Genomic DNA, 24,285 nt, shown 5'->3' with positions numbered 1-24,285 from the left:
GAGGATCCCACATGCCGTGGAGCGGCTGGGCCCGTGAGCCATGGCCGCTGGGCCTGCGCATCTGGAGCCTGTGCTCCGCAACGGGAGAGGCCACAACAGTGAGAGGACCGCGTACCGCAAAAAAAAAACAAAAACAAAAACAAAACCTATGCTGCATGATGACACGCCATTTATATAACTCATACTATATACATACCAGTATGCCCTAGGTAAGTATGCCGAGCACTTGAGAATATATGATATACATTACACCTAAAACTGCAGTGAGAGGAAGGAAACATTTTTACAAAGAAACTGAGGGTCAGACATGCAGAACAGACATGGAAAAATTCATTTTAATCAGAGTAGACAGAAAACCATACGGCAGACACATTTTTCTGCGTCTCCACGTCCTACCTCTCTACCCATTCTTCTCCAGATTTCTTTACTACCACTGGCTCTAGGACTGTGTGTCCTTATTCCCTCCTATGCGCCGTCTCTCTGGGCAACCTCGTCCATGTCGACGACATCAACATTCTGATGAACACAAAATCTTACTCTCGCCCAGATTTTTCTTCTGAGTACCAGGCCTCTACTTCTAATTTCTTACTGGGCTTTTCCACATTGAGCTATCCCTAAAATACCACACTCAACAAGTCTAAAATCCATCCATTATCTGTCCCAGCAGGCCTGCTTCAATTCCTACATTTACTCTACCATTAACTACATAACCATCCACTCATCCTTTCACCTAGCAAATGTCCCCCGAGTACTGCAATGTGCTCAGTGGGGCTACAGATAAGCAAAGCATGGACTCTCTCCTCCAGGAATTTATGTCCTGTTACGGAAAAAGGCCTAAATGGATACTTACACAAGACAGATACACATAAGAGGTGCTATTCGAACACAAAGCCTGGAGGAGGCTTCTTAGAAATGACTCTTGAGCCCAGGGTAAGGTATAGGGTTGGACTGAGGAAGGCAAGAAGCACAGGAGGCACATCACAGATAATCATATATTTGCAGAATGAATTAAGTTAGTTACCAAGCCCTTTTGTCCTTAATTCTAACACTCTCTTCAATGCATTCCATCTTCTCATGTCCGTTGCCCTCTGTCTCACTTAGACTCCTTTAAGCCTTAGGTGCCTTTAGATATCCACCATTTTCATGTTTAAAGTGATTTTTTTGGCACAAAAGTTTTCCATGATTGCTCAATACCTACTATTGCAGCTACACCTTCCTCCTTTCTCTCACTTGTACCTTCACCCCCAGACATGCCCACCTAGCAGAACTCACCAGGAGGTCCTGTCTTTGAACGTTTCACATGCTATCCTCTCCATGGTGTTCTTTCTCCACTCCTTTGGTAAACTTGAAGACTCAGTTCAGACCCATGGTTTGTTATTCCTGACTCACTTCTCCATTAGATTTCACATTCTTATACTATTTATCCTATTGCATGTATTAACTTTTATAGCACCTATCACAGTGTAGTAAAGCTGTTTACATGTTTATTTTTGCTACCAATGAGATTCCTCAGGGCAAGTATTTTTACTTGTTTACATAGTCAATTGTGCGCATGTATGTACATACTTATCTATGTATTCCAGGTGGCCTAGCACAGTTCTTGGAAAGCAGAAAATACTCCATTAACAATTACTAGATGAGTGGAAAGAAACTGCTAGAAATCAAATTATGGTCGAAGTTTTTAATCCCTTATATCAGATTAAATTGAGTAAATGTTAAGTAGAACACTAAAACAATAAAATAATAGCAAAAAACTAAATGATCATCTAAAGAGGGAATAATTAAAAAATAAATGTGTAATCTGATCTGTTTTTCACAATAGCACAATAAAGGTCATTTTTTTTTTGGTTTTAACTAAGACTTAATAACTAATAAAGCACTTTTTAATAATGAGAAAAGGTTCTTAAGAGAATTTAGCTATGAAAATATATATTTAAAATAAAATAAAGCCTAAATTTAAGATTCTACAGTTATTTTTTTAAAAGTCAAAATATAAGAATGTATTTTATACCATGTTTGCTGGAGTTTTGATCCAAAGATGTGTTCACAGAAATGCTGTCCACTGTAGTCCACTTCCTTAGTCTTGACTGTGGCTCTTTAATACTGTTCATATCCATATTTACATTCAAGTTTGAGTTCAAGCCTAAAAATAAGATGATAATTTTAAAAAACCACTTTACAAAATATAGCATATTTTCCTTCTGGTACCACAACTTTCATTTTCTAGAAAAACATATGTAGCTAATCTAATGTTTTCGATCCTAATGTTCCTTAATAAATATCATCCTGCAAATGTGGCACAGACAAAAGATTACAGACAAAGGCAAGGCAGGCAGGACAGACACTCTGGACTCCTGGCCGATGCCACGCAGAAACAACGTCAGAAGAGTGAGCCATGGCTAGATTATCAAAGAAAGCAACACACAGAAATCCTAAATAGCTTGTCTAACACTCATTAATATAACATTTTCAAAACTGTTAGTACCATAAAACTGTTAGTACTATAACTGCATTAACTGTGGGAAACTACTCCATATAATTTTGATTATTTTTAAATTCCTTGGCAAAATAACAGAAAATTCTACGACAGCCAAATATTAAAGTTTATCTCTCTATTAAAATATACCTCTTTAGGCACTTCCCAAGAGAAGAATTACATATGATCACTTTCAGTTGCTAACTTTTTTTTTTTTTTTTTTTTGTGGTACACGGGCCTCTCACTGTTGTGGCCTCTCCCGTTGCGGAGCACAGGCTCTGGACACACAGGCCCAGCGGCCATGGCTCACGGGCTCAGCCGCTCCACGGCATGTGGGATCTTCCCAGACCGGGGCATGAACCTGTGTCCTGTGCATCGGCAGGTGGACTCTCAACCACTGCGCCACCAGGGAAGCCCTCAGTTGCTAACTTTTGCTTATAAACAATTTTCAACTGCCTGACCCGCCAAAGGATATTATCATTTAAAAGTAAAAATGTTCTGCTCTAACAATTGTACCTTAGGGCAAGACTCCCATATCCCAAGGTGCAACTTACTTGAACTTTGCTGATGACACACATCAGACTTAGATATTCTCTTGGAACAAAGATGGAAATTTCTATCTGAGATACTATAGTCAGAAAACTGACCAATTAAGCCAGTGTTTCTTAAAGTGTGATCCTGGGGACCATCATCAACAGAATAATCTGAGATGCTTGTTAAAAATGGAAACTTTTCAGAATTCCCTGCTTCCACTGGGCACGGGTTCGATACCTGGTCAGGGAACTAAGATCCCAAAGGCCATGCAATGTGTCCCGCCCACCCTCCCCACAAAAAGAATTGATGATAGATGTTTTCTTAAGCTTAAGTATGCACAGGGTAAGAAATTACAAATATAGGGACTTCCCTGGTGGCGCAATGGTTAAGAATCCACCTGCCAATGCAGGGGACACAGGTTCAATCCCTGGTCCAGGATCCCACGTGCCACAACTACTGAGCCTGTGCTCCAGAGCCCATGAGCCACAATTACTGAGCCCTTGTGCCACTGAAGCATGCGCGCCTAGAGCCCGTGCTCCATAACAAGAGAAGCCACCGCAATGAGAAGCCTGTGCACCACAACTAGAGAGAGCCCGGGAGCAGCAATGAAGACCCAACGTAGCCAAAAATAAATAAATATATTTTAAAAATACAGTTTAAAAAATAATAATAAAAAAAATAAAAGTATATAAATGGGCACACAATGAAAAGTAAGTCAGGGTGAGTTCTTAAAAAGTCAGTCAGGTTCTATTACTTTCTTGCTTCAATCTTCCCAGTGCTGAAACTCACACTAAGACCCTGCATGCCATGTGGCACGACCAAAAAAAAAAGAACTTTTCAGTGGGAGCCAGAAATCTTTATTTTAACACACGAGGTGGTTCTTAATCTAAAGTTTCAAAACAAATGGTTTTTAGATACTTGGGTCTGATGAGTCCCTGTGATACCAGGTCAAGCTTAAAACTTTAATAATATAAATTCTCTAATACCACCCCTATTTGGAGAGAGTAATTAAATTTGCTGCTCTCTGGACTCATTAATTAGACCCAATACTTGGCAAGTTTTTTCTGTGACGGTTTAGATAGTAAATATCTTAGGCTCTATGGGTCACATGGTCTCAGTGTCTCTATGCAACTCTGTTGTTACAGCACAAAAGCAGCCATAGGAAATACATTAACAAAAGAGCATGGCTATGTTCCAATAAAATTTTATTTATAAAATCAGGCAGCTGGCCAAATTTGACCAATGGGCTGTAGTTTGCCAATGCCTAATTCAGACAACCATACTGGTGCTTGCCTGGGTTAAGCAGACTTCCTTTTTTTTTTTTTTAAATAAATGTATGCATGTATGTATGTATGTATGTATTTATTCACGGCTGTGTTGGGTCTTTGTTGCTGTGCACGGGCTTTCTCTAGCTGAGGCGAGCGGGGGGCTACTCTTCGTTGCGGTGCGCAGGCTTCTCATTGCAGTGGCTTCTCTTGTTGTGGAGCATGGGCTCTAGGCACACAGGCTTCAGTAGTTGTGGCACATGGGCTCAGTAGTTGTGGCTCGCGGGCTCTAGAGCGCAGGCTCAGTAGTTGTGGCACAGAGGCTTAGTTGCTCCGTGGCATGTGGGATCTTCCCGGATCAGGGCTCGAACCCATGTCCCCTGCATTGGCAGGTGGATTCTTAACCACTGCACCACCAGGGAAGCCGCTAAGCAGACTTTCTTAATCAAGAAGAAGTCTCTTGCTGTAAGGGTAGCGAGGCTAGGAAATCCCTTATTTAGAAACTTATCTCCTCATTGGCCCAATTTATATGTCCAGTATGTAATCAGTGAGAGTCACTTCCTTTCACTGGTGAGACCAAAACCTCTCAGTGTACACTTGGGTATTCTTTTACCACTATACTGTTGTCTCTGGGATGACCTGGCTTCTCTGGTATTCACCTACAGTGGTAAATGACAAGGGAATGTAAAGAGATTGCTAACAACTCCTAAAACTCAGTTCCACCTATGTCCTAGCTGAGAGTCCATGGCAGTACCAGGGAGAGCCAAATCATGTATCAGGTTCAGCCAAAGTGAAACGGCACCAGGGGCAACAGCAGGCCCAACTCCTGCCCACAGCCCAGAACGTGCTAGTTAACTGACTGTCTTCAACAAAACTGGGCCTGTTAACCAACAAAGCTGGTTTACAAGAGAGAAAGAAAAAGTTAAATGAATATAGGGTGTGAACAATCAAAGGTCAAAATATATTCAAAGGCACAAGAAGAAAAGGGGCCTAAGGAAGGAGAAGACATATAAGCCTGAAATTCCCAGAGGGAATAAAAAGCCTGGAGACGTCATAAAAAAAGAGAGGCGGGGGAGCTACGGCAAAAGGAATAAAGGCAATCCCTTCTCTCACCCCTATTTTCTACATTTATGCCAGTAATCATTTATAAATATTTAAATAGTAATTAAAATTTCAGATGTGACTATTCCCAGTTGTTTCCCCTAAGCAGCACTGATCAAAATTTCTCTGGCGTGCTCTAATAATTTCAGTCCTTCCCTCCAATTCGTATCCTACAATTAAGATATCTGAGTGTTAAAAAGAAATAATATCTTTACACTAACTCATTTCAAAAGAGCATGGGATTTTTTTTTTTTTTTTGCAGTACGCGGGCCTCTCACTGTTGTGGCCTCTCCCGTTGCGGAGCACAGGCTCCGGACGCGCAGGCTCAGCGGCCATGGCTCACGGGCCCAGCCGCTCCGCGGCATGTGGGATCTTCCCGGACCGGGGCACGAACCCGTGTCCCCTGCATCAGCAGGCGGACTCCCAACAACTGCGCCACCAGGGAAGCCCTGGGATTTTTTAAATAGTGTGATTTTCTTGAATGGAGAGAGGCCTTCCTGAAGCATGAAGAGGCGGCTAGCGCTAGAAGAGGTGTGGCCACCCTCTGAGAGGGAACAGCTAAAGATCAGCGTGGCACTCACAAGAGAACATCTGGACAGGTAAGAGAGCAGGATGTTAACCTGTGATCATGAAGCACCAGCCGAATGCTTTGGCCAAGGAGAAACCCACCTATGGGGAAGTTGCTGAAAGCATTTATTGGTGATGGCCCTTTTTGCAGCTCAGGTGTAGTGTGGGGCATGACATTTTCAAGGAAAGATTTCATGGCTGGCTGATGGAGTGACTGCTGCTGAGACGGCGGAGTCTGTTGCTTCACCAGCAGGTTTGGATCAAGTTGACGAGACGGCTGCATCATCTGCTGCTGCACACTAAGAGGTCGACCCTTAAAACGACAAGACGACTGTGAAAAACTGGAGAAAAGTCTTTACAGACACCTTCATTCCCCTTCACTTTTGAATTCACTTCCTTCTCAGTAGGAAGGTGAAGAATCACTATATACCAGTTAATTAGACTTCTGGGCAGACAGAAGACTTAATGAACAACCTTTTCCACTATAGTTTAATAAAGGCATTTCGACTGTCTTCTTACAATGGAGTTGATACAAGTTGAGTACAAGCAAAGCAAGGGGAAGGGTCAGATCTACCTGCTGGTCTTGCTGCTGCCGGTTCCCAGAAGGCACGCTTCTCTGACTCTGCGCCCTTTGCTGCTGCACTAACAATCGCTGGAGGGAAGATTGCAAAAAGGTCATCAGTATCACGTCATCACAGACTAGCGTGCCCTAGAGTGACGGTGGCAGAGGGACCTACAAAGGCATGGTTTCATCTAGTCAATGCCCACATGCCCTGCCTCATCTAATATCCCTTGTTTGGACTCTCTGGCCTCCAGCCATTCTATTGAATTCAGTCTTCTGCTCAATCTAAACTTCCACTTCATCAGGGAAATTTTTCCTCCTCATCATACCCCGACCACCAGCCCAGACCTGGCTGGCCTTGCTCACAGAGCACTCTGCCCTTCGAGTTCACCATCTGTCTTCACACATGGACTGTTAGCTCCCTGAAGGCCATGACTATGCCCGTTTTGTTTACTGCAACACTTCCTGTGCACATTCGAATGTGTTTATTTAGCACACAGTAGACACTCAATAAATGTATACTGAGTAAGGCTATTATTCTACTTACCTGTAACTGGGAGATCTGAGAAAGCTGGTTTAGTTGGGATAGCTGGTTCAGCATGGCTACCTGCTGAGGGCCAAAGAGCGGATTCAGGCCACCGTTGTTTGGTGCATACTTCAGCAATGAAACTGGAACCTTAGGATCACAATGGTAGGTTAATAACAAAAGTAAATAAAAGTAACTCAAGCTAACAAAACGTACTGTGTATTTTAAATTATCAGTAGAGCAATTAAAATTTGTGGACTATTACTGGGAGGGGATTGTGTTCTAACTGTCTTTCTTGACTTCACTAATTTACTGTTCAGATATATTTTCAAGTGTTAAGTATAAAGTGACAGAGATGAATCTTAAGGCCAGTCAATTTACTTTGCTATTGTCCTCCTCCCCTCAAGGTATTTTATGAAAGAGAATGATAAATTTTAGATTTAAATTATCTTTAACTCATTTTCTTCACCCTACCACATCCCTCTGTAATAATAACTAATTCAGAATTAGTTTCATCTCAAAGTTGCCAATAAATACTATGATGATCAACTAGTCATCTCATTCAAATATAAATTTATTCAAGGTTCTTTTCCAGGTGAAGAGTAGAGAATATAGTGGAAATTTATTCACCTGAGGGGAGAGTAATGGAGGAGGCACTTGAGCACGGAGATTAGGCTGAGATGAACTGAGAGGTTGTGCTGGAGGCTGCTGCATGCCCCGGGGTTGTGCTGCTGTGTTTCCAACACCAAACATACTGGGATTGCCATTCTACAAAAACAAACCACCATCACCAAATAACACTGGGATTCTTTAGGGACAAACACCTCATTAACACACTGAAATATTTAAACACAGCAACTACATGTAAGAGAGATCTTATTACTTATACAAATCAACAGAGAGCCTAAAATACACATGTGGACTTACCTGTCTAACAGAATTCAAGTTTTGCATACCCAGCCCTGCTATGGAGCCAAGGGCCTGGTTAGGTAGTGCACTATTTGAAGGGGGAAGCTTCATGCTTTGACTGGACATAAACTGCATGTTTTGGGATTCATCTGCTACAATGCCATCCTGATTGGACAGACAGAAAGATGTGCAACACCAGCCAAGCAAACAAGTGGAAGGGAGAAATCATTGCAGGAACAGAAGAGAAGTCATATGACATTCCAGCAACAACAGGAAACAGGTAGAAAACAGAAGAGATCAGATTAGTGTTAATTCTAGAGTACATAAAAAGAACCAAACACACTTTATGGGATTAAGAGGAAAATATAAATGCAACCCCTATGATAAATCGAGACATAAAAGGACAATGAACTACAAGTCCAGTAATATTTGGCACTGGGTTATAACATTTTATATTAAATGTTCTAAACTGCTAATGAGAAAATTATGCTATTAAGTGTATTGCTTTCTTAGCCACAGGGTAAAACAAACAAAAAACAAACGAACAACTTACCTTATCAAAATAAGGACTGCGCTCCATGGAAGACTCTTTGGAAATCTGAGGCCGAGAACCAGGGCCTTTCCCAACCGTTCGATTGTAATCACCAATATTTAGGTTATGTTTATCTATCTCCATTCGTTTGTCTTGTAACATTCCTAATAAATGCAGGAGACTACGTTATCAAGTAGGAAGATAACTAACCTAGATGGTTTCAGATAAATGTACAGTAGAAAGAAAAATACTCACTTCCAAACCAAAATGAATTCTGCCTTGACCAGGACGTGTGAAGAATGCACTTAATAAATCTTGCATTCCTCACAACTTGGGTTTAGCGAACACTGTTATTTTATTGAACCAAATTAACTTGAAAATAGACTAGGAAATAGACGGTTAAGACACCTTTGGTCATCTATAATCTGCTTAATTTTAAAATAACAACATAGTTTCCAGTAACAGAAATAGCACCAAGACAAACCATCATCTAGCAGATGCTTACAAAGTGCCAGGCACCGTTCTGAACAGGCATTCTCATTTAATGCTAATAACTCTACTATCATCACCCCCATTTAGCAGACAGGGAAAGGTCTTCCTCTTTTCTCAGGGCTTGCTCCGCCCTCCTCACTCTGACTAAGCTTAAATAAATATGACCTCCTCTCATGGAAAGCCCCTCTCTGGCAAAAAATCTTCACTCAAAATAGCCAGCTCCCAGGCTATAATCCTACTTAAACAAATCTCTAACTTCACATCCTTATCATATTATACCTGTTCTGGGTTCTCTTTCTCCTCTTTACATAGCTGGGCCCACTTCTTTGTGTTTCTTCAATGCTGGGATGTACTCAGTATGTTTAAGGTCTCACTCTTTCAACTCTCTCTCTCAAACTGGCCTCCCCCAGGCTTATTCACTACCAAGGTGACCCTCAAATACAAATGCCTACTCTGAATTCACTCCTGTGCTCAGTCGCACATCTTTAACTGCCTGCTAAGTATTGCCACTTGAATGCCCCTTTGTCACTTTTAACAGGTGAAACCAAGCACATGATATCGCCTCTAGATCTTCATGGGACTCAAAAGTGGCATCTTCATTCTCCTAGTCACACAGCCTTGAAACCCTGGTTTTTACCTTGCGAAAATACCTTTTCCTCCCATTCCCCTGTTCCTCAGGCTCCACATTTTCTCAGTCCTCAGATCTCACCCATAATTTCTTTGCAACTGCTGCCCTTCTTTGAGATGCCTGCTGCTGCAGCCACCACAACACTCACCCCTACTACCCTCACAACCACCTCTCCTCTGTTCTCTTTCCCCTGTTAATGGTGTCACCATGCACTGACGCACCCAAGCTAGCCATCTTGAACTCTTTTCCTCACACTCCACATCTAATCTTGTAACCAAACCCAACCAACTCTTCTTCCAAGTCTCTCTCCAAGCTGTTCTTTCCTAACAATCCACATTATTTTTGCCTACCTAAATAAAATCTTTTCAAAAAGTGGCATGATACATCCTTTCTCCAAACCATTCCTCCAACCATTCCGCGTCACTTTATTCATTCATTCATTTTTGGCTGCGTTGGGTCTTTGTTGTTGCGCGCAGGCTTTTCTCTAGTTGCGGCGAGCAGGGGCTACTCTTCGTTGCAGTGCGTGGGCTTCTCATTGCGGTGGCTTCCCTTGTTGCGGAGCACGGGCTCTAGGCACACAGGTGTCAGTAGTTGTGGCACACAGGCTCAGAAGCTGTGGCTCATGGGCTCTAGAGCGCAGGCTCAGTAGTTGTGGCGCACAAGCTTAGTCGCTCCGTGGCATGTGGGATCTTCCCGGACCAGGGCTTGAACTCGTGTCCCGTGAACTGGCAGGCAGATTCTCAACCACTGGGCCACCAGGGAAGTCCCCACATCACTTTAAAAACCATCTGAGTGCCAAATGTGGCAGCCGCCCCTTGACCAATCCTTTAAGAAGGCCCTTGGCTAAAGTTACCAATGACTCGTCCTAACCCCCAGGATCAAATCCATTCCATGACAATCACTTTCCTCTTCTCAAATCTCTATTGTCATCTGACCACTGAAAAATTACTCTATTCTACTCTAACTTGTTCCATTTCTCCTCAGATCTCCCTTAAATGTCATTATTCCCCCTGGAGTTAGTCTTTGGTCCATTACTCTATAAGCCTCTAGCCAACCTTCTTTTTTTGTTAAACTTTTTAACCTTTTTTTTCTTCCTGGCCGTGCTGGGGCAGCTTGTAGGATCTTAGTTCCCTGACCAGGGATCGAACCCAGGCCCTTGACCGTGAAAGCTTGGAGTCCTAACCACTGGACGACTAGGGAATTCCCTAGTCAACCTATTTTTGAGGCTATACTACCGTCAGTGTCTAGTTACACTTATTATCTCTAGCCCTATCTCTTCTAAGCTCCACATCCAGATTTTCTACTGCTTACTGGACATAACCACATGGTTTTCATAGCAACTTTAAACTCACTAACCTTGTCTATCAAACCTGTTTCTCCTACTATATTTCCTATCTCAAATAATGGCCAGTTATTGATTTATTGTCTCTCAGCTCCAAATTCACACTTTTTGACTGCTCTGTGAAAGTATCTGGGCTCTACATTTTTTTCCTTCACCAGCTGGCACTGAGGCTTTGTCAATAGAGGGCGCTGGAGAGACACTGAAGGCGCAAGTTTTGCCTACGTGCCCTTGGCGGCTTTGGCAGTGCTTCCAGCTTCTCCTGTGCCCTACACTTGCAGTACAGGGTGATCAGCCTCACTCGGAGGCCAGCTTCTCCCAGCATTCCCACATACCTCCAGGCAGCTTTGTAGCAGAGTGTCTAAGGTGAGACATCTCTCCATGAACAGCTTTTCCCAGCACCCTAGAAGGGTAGATTTCCAGCAAGTTCCAACAGCACAGCAGCACAGCAACTTCTCTGCCATTCAGTGAGCCATGGAGGAGGCAGAGCCTTGTCATCACAGGAATAGATGCATATTCTGGACACGGCCTTCCCCCCCCTGCCATCCACGGTCTCACAAAAGGCCTTATCCATCACTCCTCACAGCACTGTGTCTGATCAAGGAACTCATTTCATAGTAAAGGAAGTAGAGTAATGGGCTTAACTAACTGGTCTTACCACATATTATCATCACCCCAAAGTAGCTAGCCAAACTGATAGGTACAAGCGGTTCCTGAAGACCCAGCTACAAAGCAAGCTGAAAGACAACATCCTAAAAGGATGGGCTTCTGTCCTACAGGATACAGTTAAGAACCGATGTCACTGAACCAGCTGGCAAGGGGGCGGGGGGCTCACCTGCTGGCTGGAGTGACTGACTGATTACCAAGGGGGACCTGGGTTCCTGCTACAAAATGAAGGCAGCAAAGACTCTGGAATCCGGGCAGGTGGGCAGGGGGTGGGTGTGTGCGTCTGGGGGTGCTTCTTAGTAATTCCATGCCCAGTAGTAAAGGTCAATGAAAAAACTCTAACAACCAAAAAAGGAAAGATGACTTGACGGCTCAGACCCTGCAGGAATGAAGGTTTGGGTCACTCTACCAGCAAAAGAACCCAGAGCAGCTGAGGTGCTGGCTGACAGTGGGGAAGTATGGAATGGGTAGTAAAAGAAGGAAGCCAAAGATACCAACGAGAGCTTGTGACCAATTGCAGAAATAAGGATGGCAGTAGTTTTGCATGTTACCTATTGCTTATCTGTATAGGCCATCTTCTTTCCTCTTCCCTTTTTTCACTTTTTAAGCTGCTGAACAGCTGTTTAAGCTGTTGAGTTTATAATTTAGTCCTTAGGTTGCTCCTTACATCTGCTTTGCATATATTCATATATTCTTGAGGAGTCTCGATATGCTCTCTTCCTAGCCAATCCCTCATTAGTCTAATAGTGATTCTTTACATTTGTATTAAACTTTCCCTGTTCAAACTACTATGTAGTTTCTCTCTTCTGCCTGGACTCAGACTAATACAACAACAACAGTACCACATACTAAACTGCCCAGGCAAGAAAGCTGGGAATTATCTTTTACCACACCCTCACCCTCATCCTCCATAGCAAATCGATTCAAGCCAGTTATCAACTTTTATTGATTCTAATTCCTATATCTACACGGAATTAAGATTCTTCCCACCAACTGTCTTAGTTTAGAGCTTTGAAAATTCTCACTGGCTACAGCAACAAATCTCTAACTGGTTTTGCTATGTTTAGTATCTTTTAGTCTTCCTCTGCTGCCAATGTTTTCTGTCCCAAGATATTTTCAATCTACAGCCATGATTATTTTTGTAAAACATAAAACCAAATCATTTCATTCTCCTGGCTTAAAATTCTTTAATCCCATACTTTGAGAATAAAGCTCAGACACCCAAGCTCCTCATGATTTAGCACCTACCTAGTTTTCTGGCAACCACACCTAAGTAAAGCTTTTACCGTCACCACACTCCCACCACCACAACCAATTTATATTTCTTCTTCCATTACATGGAACTACTTGCCACTTCTCCAGTATGGTTTAAGATATCTCTATCATATATCTGGGCCTTTGTACACACTGCTCCCTAAATTAAGAAAACTATATCACTCAACCTGGATAACTTATTCTTGACAGGACTAAATTTGAGGTAATCAAAGACTAACAGTATCACTACCTTAGATCTGCACAGTGGTTTACACTTTAAAAGGCATACTAACTCATAAAATCCCCACATTCTAATGTATGCTAGAGAGAATAGGAACACTGAAACAGAAACCCAGGTCTCCCTCTCCTGGTCAAGGTCAGTGCTCTTTCAGTAGGATCATGTCAGATAAGTTTCTCCATCAATGATGAATATAAAACTCAAACTGATTTAATTTTTTTACCTCCAGAAAGGTCCATCTTATTGCTCTGTACATTTTCTTCTGGTGAGTCTCTCTGAAGAAGGAAAAAGTAGCATGTTAGTAGACCTTAGTTTATCAATGAAAGTAAATTAAAAGTGAAGAATTTTACTTTATTTCCTTATTTGTGAAATTTAAGTGGATCATAAAACTTCATTTTTCACTGCCTAATATGATAAAAAAATATTTTTAAAAATAAGACGTAAAAAAAAAAGATACGTGATCAATGTTTTTAGCTAAAACTGTAAAAATAAAGACGACGTCATGGAAAATTTTATTCTAACCTCAGCATATTCGTAAGGACTCAGAATAATTATTTGTTAAGCAAACAAAAAAATGAAATTAGGGTATTAGGGTAAGTTTATGGATCACCATTAAAAGGGAAGGAGGTTGCCAAGAAAACATACTTACCGAAAAACTGATATTTGAAAACTGTTTAACAAATGGATTTATCCATGCTTCTTCTTGTTTGTTTCCACCTTTCATCATTCCCTTTGTAAAATAAAAGAGTAGAAAGATGCCATGGCCATCTCTATTTATCTGGGTATAGTGATGGATTAATAAAACTTCAAGACAATTCCCAACTCTCATTTTTAGCCAATAAATTTCTCCTCCAACCAACTCTTCTCCCAGAGTTGTTCATAATTAAAAATCAACTTATTTGATTTTCAACTTCCTTTGCTCCAGTCCTCTGGTATAGCTGTAATGCACAGAGAAATCTCTAAAGGCAAGCAGTCAGAAGGAAAAGACAGAAGCAAAGGGCCTTGATGACCCACAAAAAGTTAAAAAGTCCTCTGGATAATGGAGAACTGTTCATCAGACAGTTTCCAATTTATAAATGAACTGTGTCCTAAAAGATTAATTATAATTTGGATTTGTAGAATTCTCACACAAAACCAAAGTAAGAAGAGTCACCAGGTTTCAGGTTAGTCCAAAGAAACCAATTAAACCCATAATTTAATTATGCTATGTGCACTGTACTGAAAAAACACCATATGTTTCCATATGAAAGAGTATTTTAAAATTCCAATTTATGCTGCCAAGAACACAATATCCCCAGCAGCAACTAAAGCTGGGATTCCTCCTACTTGGTGTTGGCTTTCTGTGGCTGCTTAGGGTATGGGAGGTATGGAAACTACTTGGAGACATGACTTCAGAGAAAAAATGGTCCATGATTAGCAGTTTGGTAGACAGGGAGGCTGGAAGCCATAGAGACCAAGGCCTCCCATTAATGTGAGGATCACAGAACAATTCTCAGTTTGTTGCCTTCATTTCCCTTTCCCATTGCTACTACCTATTCCTTCTGACTGTGGAACAGAACACAGCTTTGTAATTTCCCCCTAACTGCAGGTCTCTGAAGCAAGCATCTAACCCTTTCCAAGGTTTCTGAAGTGGGCTTTGATTCCTTTTCCTTTTTCACCCCCACCCCATGCCTAACTGGTTGCCAAGACCTGTCTCTTTTATTCCAAATGTCTCTCACAACAATCCCTTCTACTAAACATTTATTCTTGCTTCCCAATTCAGGTTGTCCTTTCTAACCAGAATGAATGCAGAAGCTTCCTAACTAAGATGACTAACTCTGGTCTCTCCTCTGTTCCAATTTATCTTTCATACTATCACTGGTTAGCTTTCTTTAAAGAAATTAATTTTAAAAACCAAACTGATGTTGCCTTCTATTCAATTTGATTGGCTCCATTATTTTATACAAAATAAAGCTCAAATTCTCTGGCATGTTACTGAAAACACTTTGGTATCTGCCCCTAATCTAACTACAGATTAGACTGTCACCTCTTCTCTAAAATTCTGTTATTTTAGTAACATCAGGCTAACACTTTCCCTAAGACACCCCACCCCGAGGCATCTTCCAAATTCAAGCTAACACTCCTTAGAGCAACTCTTAATGCCCCATACTAGACCCTGAGCTCCTTGAAGGTATGCTCTTATCCTAGTGTTTCTGAACCCCCAGCACCAAGCACAGTACCTGGCACACAGCAGAGGCTAAATAAATATTTGCAGTTGCTTTCTAAAAGATTTTTACTAGTAGAAACAAAGGAGAAAGAGTAAAAAGGCTACACACCCTTTCCCTTCTCCTTTTTTTGCCACTCAGACCCTGTAAGGAAAGACAAAGTCACAAAACAGCATGGTCCAGTGGGAAGAACACAGGGTTTGGAATTGGAAGACCTAAACTTAAGTCCTTGCTCTGTCACTTACTAGTTATGCAACTTTGGGCAAGTCACTACTTTTTCCAGTCTCAAATTCCTCATTAGTATTCTATCTCAGAAGGTTATGAGGATCAAATGATTCATGTAAAATATGGGAAAGCACTTCATAAACTATATTGTGAGGCAATAGGCAAATTCAGCCAAATGAAAAATTTAAAAAATGAAAATGGCAGGTCCTAGACTTAGAATCCCAGGATCAAAAGGGAGGGACCCTGGCAGTGAGCTACTAGGTATTTGACTTCTAAGGTCCCTCAAACAGAAATTGTTCTCAAATAGGGTGGAGAGGATATATTAGAATCACCTGGGGGACTAGGCACATATTTTCAAAATGGTCCCCAAGAAAATCTGACACCAGTGTTCTCAAACCTGGCTCTGCATCAGAAACATTCAGAGAGTTTATTTAGGACAAGAAACTTGGTCCAATTTCCAAAACAACAGTAGCCTAGGGTATAGGAAATTATACTTTTTAAACAAATGCCGTACAATTCTGATGAACAGCCAGGTTTGGGATAAGATTTGTCCACATTTAAAAGCAAAACAAAACTCTACTCATTCCTAGGGATTTTTGTCACAGGACCTTTCAGGGTGGGGAAGGGACAAAGATGGGGGATGAGTAAGGAGGATGGTAACTCTGGGTAATGGGGAGGTCGGGGACTCCAGGTGAGGAGGTGGAATGGGAGACGAACTGGCAGTGGGATGGAAAGAGTCGACATGGAGATTTGCCCTTCTCTTCATCCTCAGCACTGCAGGCACCACCCTGGGGCGAGGGGTTGTCCCAGGCAGCACTGGTGGAGGGGGAGGAGGAGAGAAATCCCAAGCTGTAGCAGTGGGGAGAAAGGAAGTTCCTGTATTCTTGTTTTTCTAGGTGGCTGCCCATACAAGAGGTTCTACCTAAGTTGGGGACTGCATGGACTATACTGATTGCCATAAACGGGTAGGCAGAACATTCATTTTCTGTGGGTAAACTATCTTTGGAATTTAAAGTTTCAAGGGCTTTGCCCTTGAAATGTTTACCTTCGATGACATTTTCTTTGTATATGGTGGCCAATTTAAAGATGAATTAAGCTCTTGAGATGAATTACTATTCCACATTCCAATCTCTACATCCTCTTCCTCTTCCCAGCCAGTGGGGCGATTTCCAGGCAATGGCATATCATCACCACACCAGCCATCTTGCATAGATTTTGGCCCTGATTGTGGATTTGTGATAAAGAGAAACATGCTTTAATCAAACAATTCTTTCTGGAGACTGAGCATTCATTAAGCAGGCAGAGCAGGGGGAGAACCTAAAAAACCCTCTTTTATCTCCCTTACCAGATCTGCATGGTAAAAATGTATGTTATATGCTGAGCTAAAAGCTACATTAAACAAGAATTTATTTTTATTAAAATTTTCAATAAAACACTTGCCATGCTTTTACAAATCAGAGGGTTCCTAAACATGGGACATCGGTGGCATTCTTGTTCGTACTTGCTTAGCAAGCTGCATGGTGACGCACAGGGTCAAGAGGACGAACCGAATTTAAAAAAATTAATTTTAATACATATTTTTAAGGAGAATGGCCCAAAAGTATAGCAAGTCAAAAGCAGAAAGTATTTCATCTCTATACTTGGCCTTTGGAATTCCTATGGGAATAGTGACAATGTTCATCTGAATATTGAGGGTCCTTCCTGAACTCTGTTCATTTTCTGTGTAATATTCAGGCAATTATCTGGAACCTGAGCCAGACAGTTTGGACATGTGTCCCCATCACTATTATACTCAGTCCCTCATGCTGGATAGCATGAAAGTTGCTTGACTATTTCTAAATAATCCAATTTGATAAAATATAATTTAGATTTGGTGAAGTACACGCAAATCATTAATAGTTATACACTTCTAAGAAGAAGAAAAGATAGGAAAATTCAGAAAGGTAAAAAAGCAAACCACATTAACAAGTTCAAAGAGCCAAACAAATAGTGAAATCATCTAGTATGATGATAATACATGGATACATTATCAATGACATAAGCATTATCCAATTACTTAATTATAGTCAGTGAGATCACCACTGCTACAACCAGGAATTATCAATAACTTACCAGATTTGCTTAATGCTTGTGGACCAACAGAGCTGGAGCCCCACGTGGATGTGCTGGATGCCGCAGCAATGGGTTCGCCCCAGCTGGGACCACTGTCTATGGGTTTACCCCATGCTGAAGTACCATTATCCACAGTTGTGGCTGGAGTAGAAGTCTCACCCCAGGGCTCACCCCAGCCTTTAGAAAGTGTGGGAAAAGAAGTCATCAGCACACGGTAGGGGCAATCAGGAATACTTAGGGAACAAAAGAAGAAGACCTTCACATTTATGTATTAAATAATAATGTTGTGATAGGCAGAAAGGATGGCATCTGTTTTATGTAGAGAAGACAAATAATTTCCCATTATTATAATTTAACTATATGGTATGAATTTTTTTTTCACCTCTTCTTTCAGAATTGCCCTCTGGGTGTACAGCAGATTCTTTTGAATAACCTTAATTATGGCAAGTCATCCTCCTTTGAAGATGAATTAACTCCTGGAAAAGTCAAGTCATTCTGAGTCAAACCTAGTGAATTAAAGCAGGTGATCAAGCTGGGTACAGTATGTGTATAAAATTTTTACTATACGTACAACCTTTCAACATCACTCTTCTGGAAAAAGCAATTTACTATAAGACTAATAATAGGTAGGCATCCTACTTTTATACATACTGAACACTGCTTCTTAAAAAATTTATTAGGTTGTCCAAAGCAAGGCAAAGCCAAGCCATAAACACATTGTTTAAAAGAACCAAAACAGCCTTTCCCTTAGATACATACCTGTTTTTCCTAAGAATTATATCTAAATTAATAATACTCAGAAAAAAAATTAGGTGCTGAAAGGTTAGTTCATGAAAACACTTCTGTCACTACATCCAATGGATTATTCAATAAAACTTCCATTAACAAAGGCAACACATCTCAATGACAACTAATGAAAAATGTCATTGTCAAGATAATTTGCAGAGGACAGGAATTCGTTCCTTGCTATAAGACGAAAGTGGAAAATACTAGAAAGATATTATTAAATGTTTTAAGTGAACATACATACATGCTATATCCAATAGACTTAGATTTCATGCCTACTTAAGTAAATTCCTTCTAAGGCCAAATACAGTACCTAGTTTCTTAGAGAGCACTGTGCTTATTAAATACTTGTTTTATTTCTGGGGATATTTTAGTCAAAACCAAAACATGATGGCTTGACTCAGAAGAACTGAAAAAAGTGTACAGCATTCCAGCTTGACATCACTTTTCCAATTCTGCCTTCTGCAGCATTCCTAATAGAGAATGGAGTATGTGGGATTCACAGCCAACACTGCCAAAGGCGGAGCTCTGTTCCCTGATGGTAAACACCTTCCCCATAATTTTCTTCCCTATAAACTTCTCCTGGATTAGAGTTGAAAAAAGCTTTGTGTGCACATCCAAATACTTCGTTAAACAAGTTTTATAATAACAGTGACTTGAAACAAGGTTCACAATACCATGAAGTACTTTGTAACACAGACTCCATAAAATAAAAACTTACCAGAGCCACTGCTTGCCTCCTTGCTTGAGATGGTGGCACTTGCAGATGGTAGCAACTGATGTACCTGTGCTTGCTGGTCTGAACGGCTGCTGCCATTTGGGACATTTTTGTTCCACATGTTCACATTTTTGTAGTTGTATTTGCTTGGATCTCCCCAAGCTGAAGTTCCATCATCGATCTCCATTTTGCGACGTATGGATTCTGGGGATGGTTCCTCCCAGCCTGTGGGCTCTTCTTCTTTTGTTGGGGCTGGTATAGGTCCTCCCAGCCAGCCTGTACCAGGAGGTTTGCCTGTAGCTGATGGGATTCCCCAAGATCCGACATCTTGTTGCTTGTTCCAGTCTGGAGAACTGACTGGCTTTGACGAATCTCCCCAACCTAGAGACTGATTAGACTTTGGAGGATCTCCCCATCCCTGGGAAGGATTCGGTTTAGAAGATTCATCCCATCCTGATGAATTATTTGGATTTATGTTATTTCCCCAAGTAAAAGAACTAGTTTTACCAAGTTCGTTCCAACCAGAAACGGACCTATCACTGTCACTACCTCCTGAGCTAGATTTCTTGTTAGCCTCACCCCAATGGTTACTCCTTGAAGTTTCTCCCCAGTTATCACTGGCAGAAACGGACCAACCTTGGTTTGATTTCTGTCCATCACTCCATCCCTGCTTGTTCTTTTGCGAATCATTCCATGCAGACTTCTCTTCTTTGCAATTCCCCCACTGATTGCTCTTGGCCATTCCTGTAGCAGCAGAATCATCTTCCCATCCCCCCTGGCAGTTTGAGCCTTTGGAATCTCCCCACCTCAGAGCAGGTTTGGGATCTCCCCACCCCGATACAGATGAGGTATCATTACTACTAGGGCTAGTCTTATCTGTACATGCCCCTGAGTTAAAAGTCTGTGTTGCAGAGCTTCCCCAGGCCTCTGTCCCATTGTCAGTCTTTCTTTCCCCTCTAGGTGATGTTTCGGTATCCCAGGCAGTATTCTGCTTAATAGGAGTCTGTCCCCAACCAGAGTTGGATAGGACACGTGGATCTAAGTCAGTTCTGTTTACAATGCTTTGGAGTAATGTGTGCTGATCAATTTTTCTTCTATCTCTACTCTGATTTTCCCCAGTTACTTTTTCCTCAAGGCGTCCAGTGCTTTCTGTACTACCTTCACTCTCCACTGTACCTCCCGTTTTGGCCCACACACTGTTTTGCTCATTTGTCTGAGATGTGGCAGAACCCTGATCCTCTTCCTCAGTAGATTTCCATCCGTTTGTAAACTTCTTACCATTGCCATTTGCACTGTCACTGGAATGCTGATTGCTAGGCAGTTTGCTCCATTCCACGCTGGGTATATTAGTGCCAGTGTTTTGTGCAGGAGTTCCCCATCCTCTTCGACTTCCTCCAGAATTTGCACCATTGCCCCATGATGCACTCTGGGAATTCACTGCCCCAGACTCCCACACACCTCCTCCTTTATTTGTGTTAACTTGAAAGTTAGTGCCCATAGGCCCGTTTATGCCAGGCTGCATTACAGTTGCATTCACAGTGTCACCATTAGCTTGGCCATTAGGGCTTGAACATTTGTCTCCAGAGTAATTAGAACCATAGGCACCCCATGTAGTACCGTAAGAGCCTCCACTTTTTGACTCTCCATTGCTAAGGTGAGAAAGGGAAGTGCCATTTACAACCGACGGAGCCTGTATCTGAGGATGATTCATTGTGCTCACACGCCAGGCCCCTGTATTACTAGGCAGTTCATTATTCTGTACTGAACCGGAGTTTGGTAAACTAGAGGTCACAAAGTTAGTAGTGTTATTTGGTCCAGTCATTTCAGTGGTAATATTTTGAGGTTGACCACTGAATGAAACCTTCTGTGTACCACTTACTTCAGATTCACAAGTTTCCTGAAGGCTTCCCCAGGTACCATGGGTAGAAGAACCACCCACTTTAGAGTTAATACTCTGATTGTTAGGCATCTGGCCTAAGGTACTGCACTGAATATTGATGCCAGAACTACCACTCCCTACAGGCCCTTTTAGGGCAAGTCCGTTGTTCTCTAACACTGGCCAGGCACCATGGTTGCTAGCTGTATTCAAAGTGCTTGGATTTAACCCTCCATTTGATGAAGAACTTACAGTGCCCCAAGCATTCACTCTATTGTTGCTACTTTCTGATTTGCTTTCAGGAGCATCCACAGAGACCTGACATGTGCTTATTATGGCTCCATGGGAAAAACCCCATGGCCCAGTACTACTTCCATGGCCCACATTATTGCTGCTACTGCCAACCACAAACTTGTTTTGGGATCCAAGTCCAGTGCTATTCCGAAGGCCATCATTTTCACCACCTGTGCTCCCTGAAGCCATGATAGTGATGTTTCTCTCTGATTCAGAACTAGAGGCAGAATCAGCATCCACACATTCTGAAGCCAACTCTAGATCACTGCCAGGGACTGAGGGCCATGCTTCTTTTTCAGGCGAGTCGTTTACAACAGCATTCTTACAGTTTGTGCTAGCGTCACTTGTAGAAGACACAGGTCCCCGCTGCGAATTTTCATAATGGGATCCTGAAGTATTGTGGTTTATATCTAGAATAAAGAAGAAGCACAAAAGTGTATGAAATGTTTGGAAAACTGATGAATATATTATAAATGTACGTGGCTCCCCAACATCAACAAGCTATAATACTTGGCAGTATAATTACAAAGGCATTGGTTATATCTCAGCCACCAATTTTCCATATCCAGTAATTAATTCCACATAGGCAGGGAATTTTGCTGCTTTGTTCATTGATGTTACTCCAAGAGCCTAGAGCAGTACCTGGAACATAAGAGTTCCTCAATAAATATCTGAATGAGTGAACTGCTAACATATTAGCAAGTAAAGAATCTGGAGTCAGGAAGGACAAGGTAGTAATGATGTATTAGGATAATGGAGCAACCCAGGCTTGGAGGCCCAACATGGGAAAGAAGGGGTTGGGATATAAATGGTTAAGGACAAGTGAACAGGCCAAACTTGATAAAATGTATTAGAAATATATTAGGAATCCTTTTCTATCCACACTTTTTTAGAATAGCTTTTTCACACAACTGTTTTGGGTATTACAACAAGTTTATAAGAATTATAGAGCCTTTTCCATTATATTTCCATTTCATTAGTGTTCATATTCAATCTGAAAAATACTGCATGCAAGTAAAAATAATTTTAGTTCTACTCTCCATAAAAATGTCTTAATAGCCATGTTTATTAGAAGACAACAGAAAAATGGTTGATATGCTGAAGATCAAAGTTATGATTAAAAAATCAACTGCTGACATTTGAAGACATTAATGACTAGTCACATAATCCTATCTTAGACTTACTGCTATGTACTGATGTTATCATCTAGCTATTGTACTGCATGTAGGGCAGGCAGTTTTAGTGCTTCTAATGCTTTCCCAAATTCATTACTCTCATTCAGTTTAAGGATCTGGTAGTGAGAAATCCTCAGAAATATTAACCTGCATAAGATGTTTGCATTTAGACTGTCCCTAGCGGGCTGCTCATATTGTAGTTCTCTACTACAATAGTAATCAGAATCATATGTAGTGTTTCTAAGTAATACATATGCTCAAGTCATGTCCCAGATGCAATGAACCAACCACCTGGCATTGTAAGCCCAGAAAGTTAAGTATCACTCACAATAAGGGTATTGCTAATATGGAAAATCAGGTTCATCTTGCATCATTTTCTCTCAAAGCACAATTGTTAAGCAGCAAAAGGTGATGAGCTAGAAAGAGTAGCAAACAAAAGGGACTAGACAGAGACCAGAAATGCATACATAATTCACCAAATATAGATATACAGATAAATAGACACATATATTTTAAAGTTCTGTGACTGTGACTTCTGCTCTCTGATTAAGAATCATTCGGCAGTTTTAAGCTGCCAGGTAAAGCTTTTCATCTTTCAGTGCCCATGAGGAGGATTTTTCTCATGAAATAAAGGATACTAAAATGTCACTCAGTCTCACTGGGTAAAAGCAAATCAACAGACCAGCACCTGCACTGTCAGCAACACCATTTGGCACTCTGGAGCACGTGCTTTATGTGCAATGTTGTCACTGAATCCTTGAAACAACCCTAGAGCACAGGCATTACCTTCATTTTACAGATGAGGAAATCAAGGCTGAAAGGTTGTAGAAAATAAGGTAAGAAAGGCAAGATTCATCATTAGGTAAAAAAGCAAGGTGGCTCAGAACATGGCTGGAACTCTAGAGATACCCAGGTTCAAGTCTGAACTCTATGTAGTAGCTGTATGACCAAACCTGCAAAATGGGGATACAAACAGTTCGTACGTACTTCTTTACCTGGTTGTTTTGTTAACCTACTGTCATATGTCAAGTATGTAGCTCAGTGCCGCTTTCAAATAAGTGCTCCATGAAGGGCAGTCTGGTGTAGTAATTAAGAGCAAAACTCTGAAGCCAGCCTGCTTGGGTTTAAAAGCCGCTCTGCCATTTACCAGCTATGTGACCACAGGTAAGATCCTCAATCTTTCTGTGCCTTAGTTTCTTCATCTGTAAAGTGGGAATAGTAACGGTACCTATCTCACACAGTTGTGAGGATTAAATGATTAATAATTAAAAGTGCTTTGAACCATATCTGATCCAGATTAGGTACTTGATAAATGAGGACCATTATTTTCATTAATTAATGTGTATCAGTGATTATCATTATTTTTCAGTCCTATCTCTAAAGCACATGTCATTCCACCATGCCTCCTTCAAGAAGAACAAAATTAGAAATCATATATGAAATTGCTTACTTTAAATATCCATTTAGATATCTCAAAAAGGATGCCAACTCCTAGATTATACCCCTACAGGTGCCTCCTCCCAAAGGAAAAAACAATCCTGCTTCTTTACTAGTTTTCCTCATCTCAGTAAGTTTCCTAAAACCTAACATTTATCCTTGATTCCTTCCTGTGCATAGCAAAACCAAAACATCACGAAGTCCCAAATCCATCCACTTTTCTCCAAATCTAAAACAATCAAGCCATCATCATCATCATCTCATGGACTATAGCAAAATGGGATGAAAAAAGATCCTAATTGTAATGGCCACAAAAACTATAAAGGAAGTTGGGGGGCTTCCCTGGTGGTGCAGTGGTTAAAAATCCAC

General features: G+C 41.3%; 1 protein-coding gene across 2 annotated transcripts in view; it reads right to left on the bottom strand.

The window, feature by feature from the left end:
• The window catches only part of TNRC6A (trinucleotide repeat containing adaptor 6A), a 98,609-nt gene that overhangs the window by 19,614 nt on the left and 54,710 nt on the right, over positions 1 to 24,285 (bottom strand). The window contains exons 6-18 of one of the 2 annotated variants that reach the window (XM_007449994.1): positions 19,138 to 21,714; positions 17,631 to 17,807; positions 16,564 to 16,739; positions 15,405 to 15,437; positions 13,739 to 13,819; positions 13,313 to 13,364; positions 8,494 to 8,636; positions 7,959 to 8,105; positions 7,662 to 7,799; positions 7,053 to 7,181; positions 6,518 to 6,595; positions 6,046 to 6,256; positions 2,012 to 2,143 (exon numbers count right to left, since the gene is read on the bottom strand). In XM_007449994.1, coding sequence (XP_007450056.1) covers positions 2,012 to 2,143; positions 6,046 to 6,256; positions 6,518 to 6,595; positions 7,053 to 7,181; positions 7,662 to 7,799; positions 7,959 to 8,105; positions 8,494 to 8,636; positions 13,313 to 13,364; positions 13,739 to 13,819; positions 15,405 to 15,437; positions 16,564 to 16,739; positions 17,631 to 17,807; positions 19,138 to 21,714 — 4,074 coding nt within the window. The remainder of the gene's footprint in view (positions 1 to 2,011; positions 2,144 to 6,045; positions 6,257 to 6,517; positions 6,596 to 7,052; positions 7,182 to 7,661; positions 7,800 to 7,958; positions 8,106 to 8,493; positions 8,637 to 13,312; positions 13,365 to 13,738; positions 13,820 to 15,404; positions 15,438 to 16,563; positions 16,740 to 17,630; positions 17,808 to 19,137; positions 21,715 to 24,285) is intronic. The other variant, XM_007449995.1, reaches the window with a different exon arrangement.

The sequence above is a fragment of the Lipotes vexillifer genome, unplaced genomic scaffold, assembly GCF_000442215.2.
Source record: "Lipotes vexillifer unplaced genomic scaffold, Lipotes_vexillifer_v1.1 scaffold811, whole genome shotgun sequence".
Classification (NCBI taxonomy): Eukaryota; Metazoa; Chordata; class Mammalia; order Artiodactyla; family Lipotidae; genus Lipotes; species Lipotes vexillifer.
Note: the sequence above shows the minus strand (reverse complement) of the source record. Positions and strands in the feature narration are given on the sequence as shown.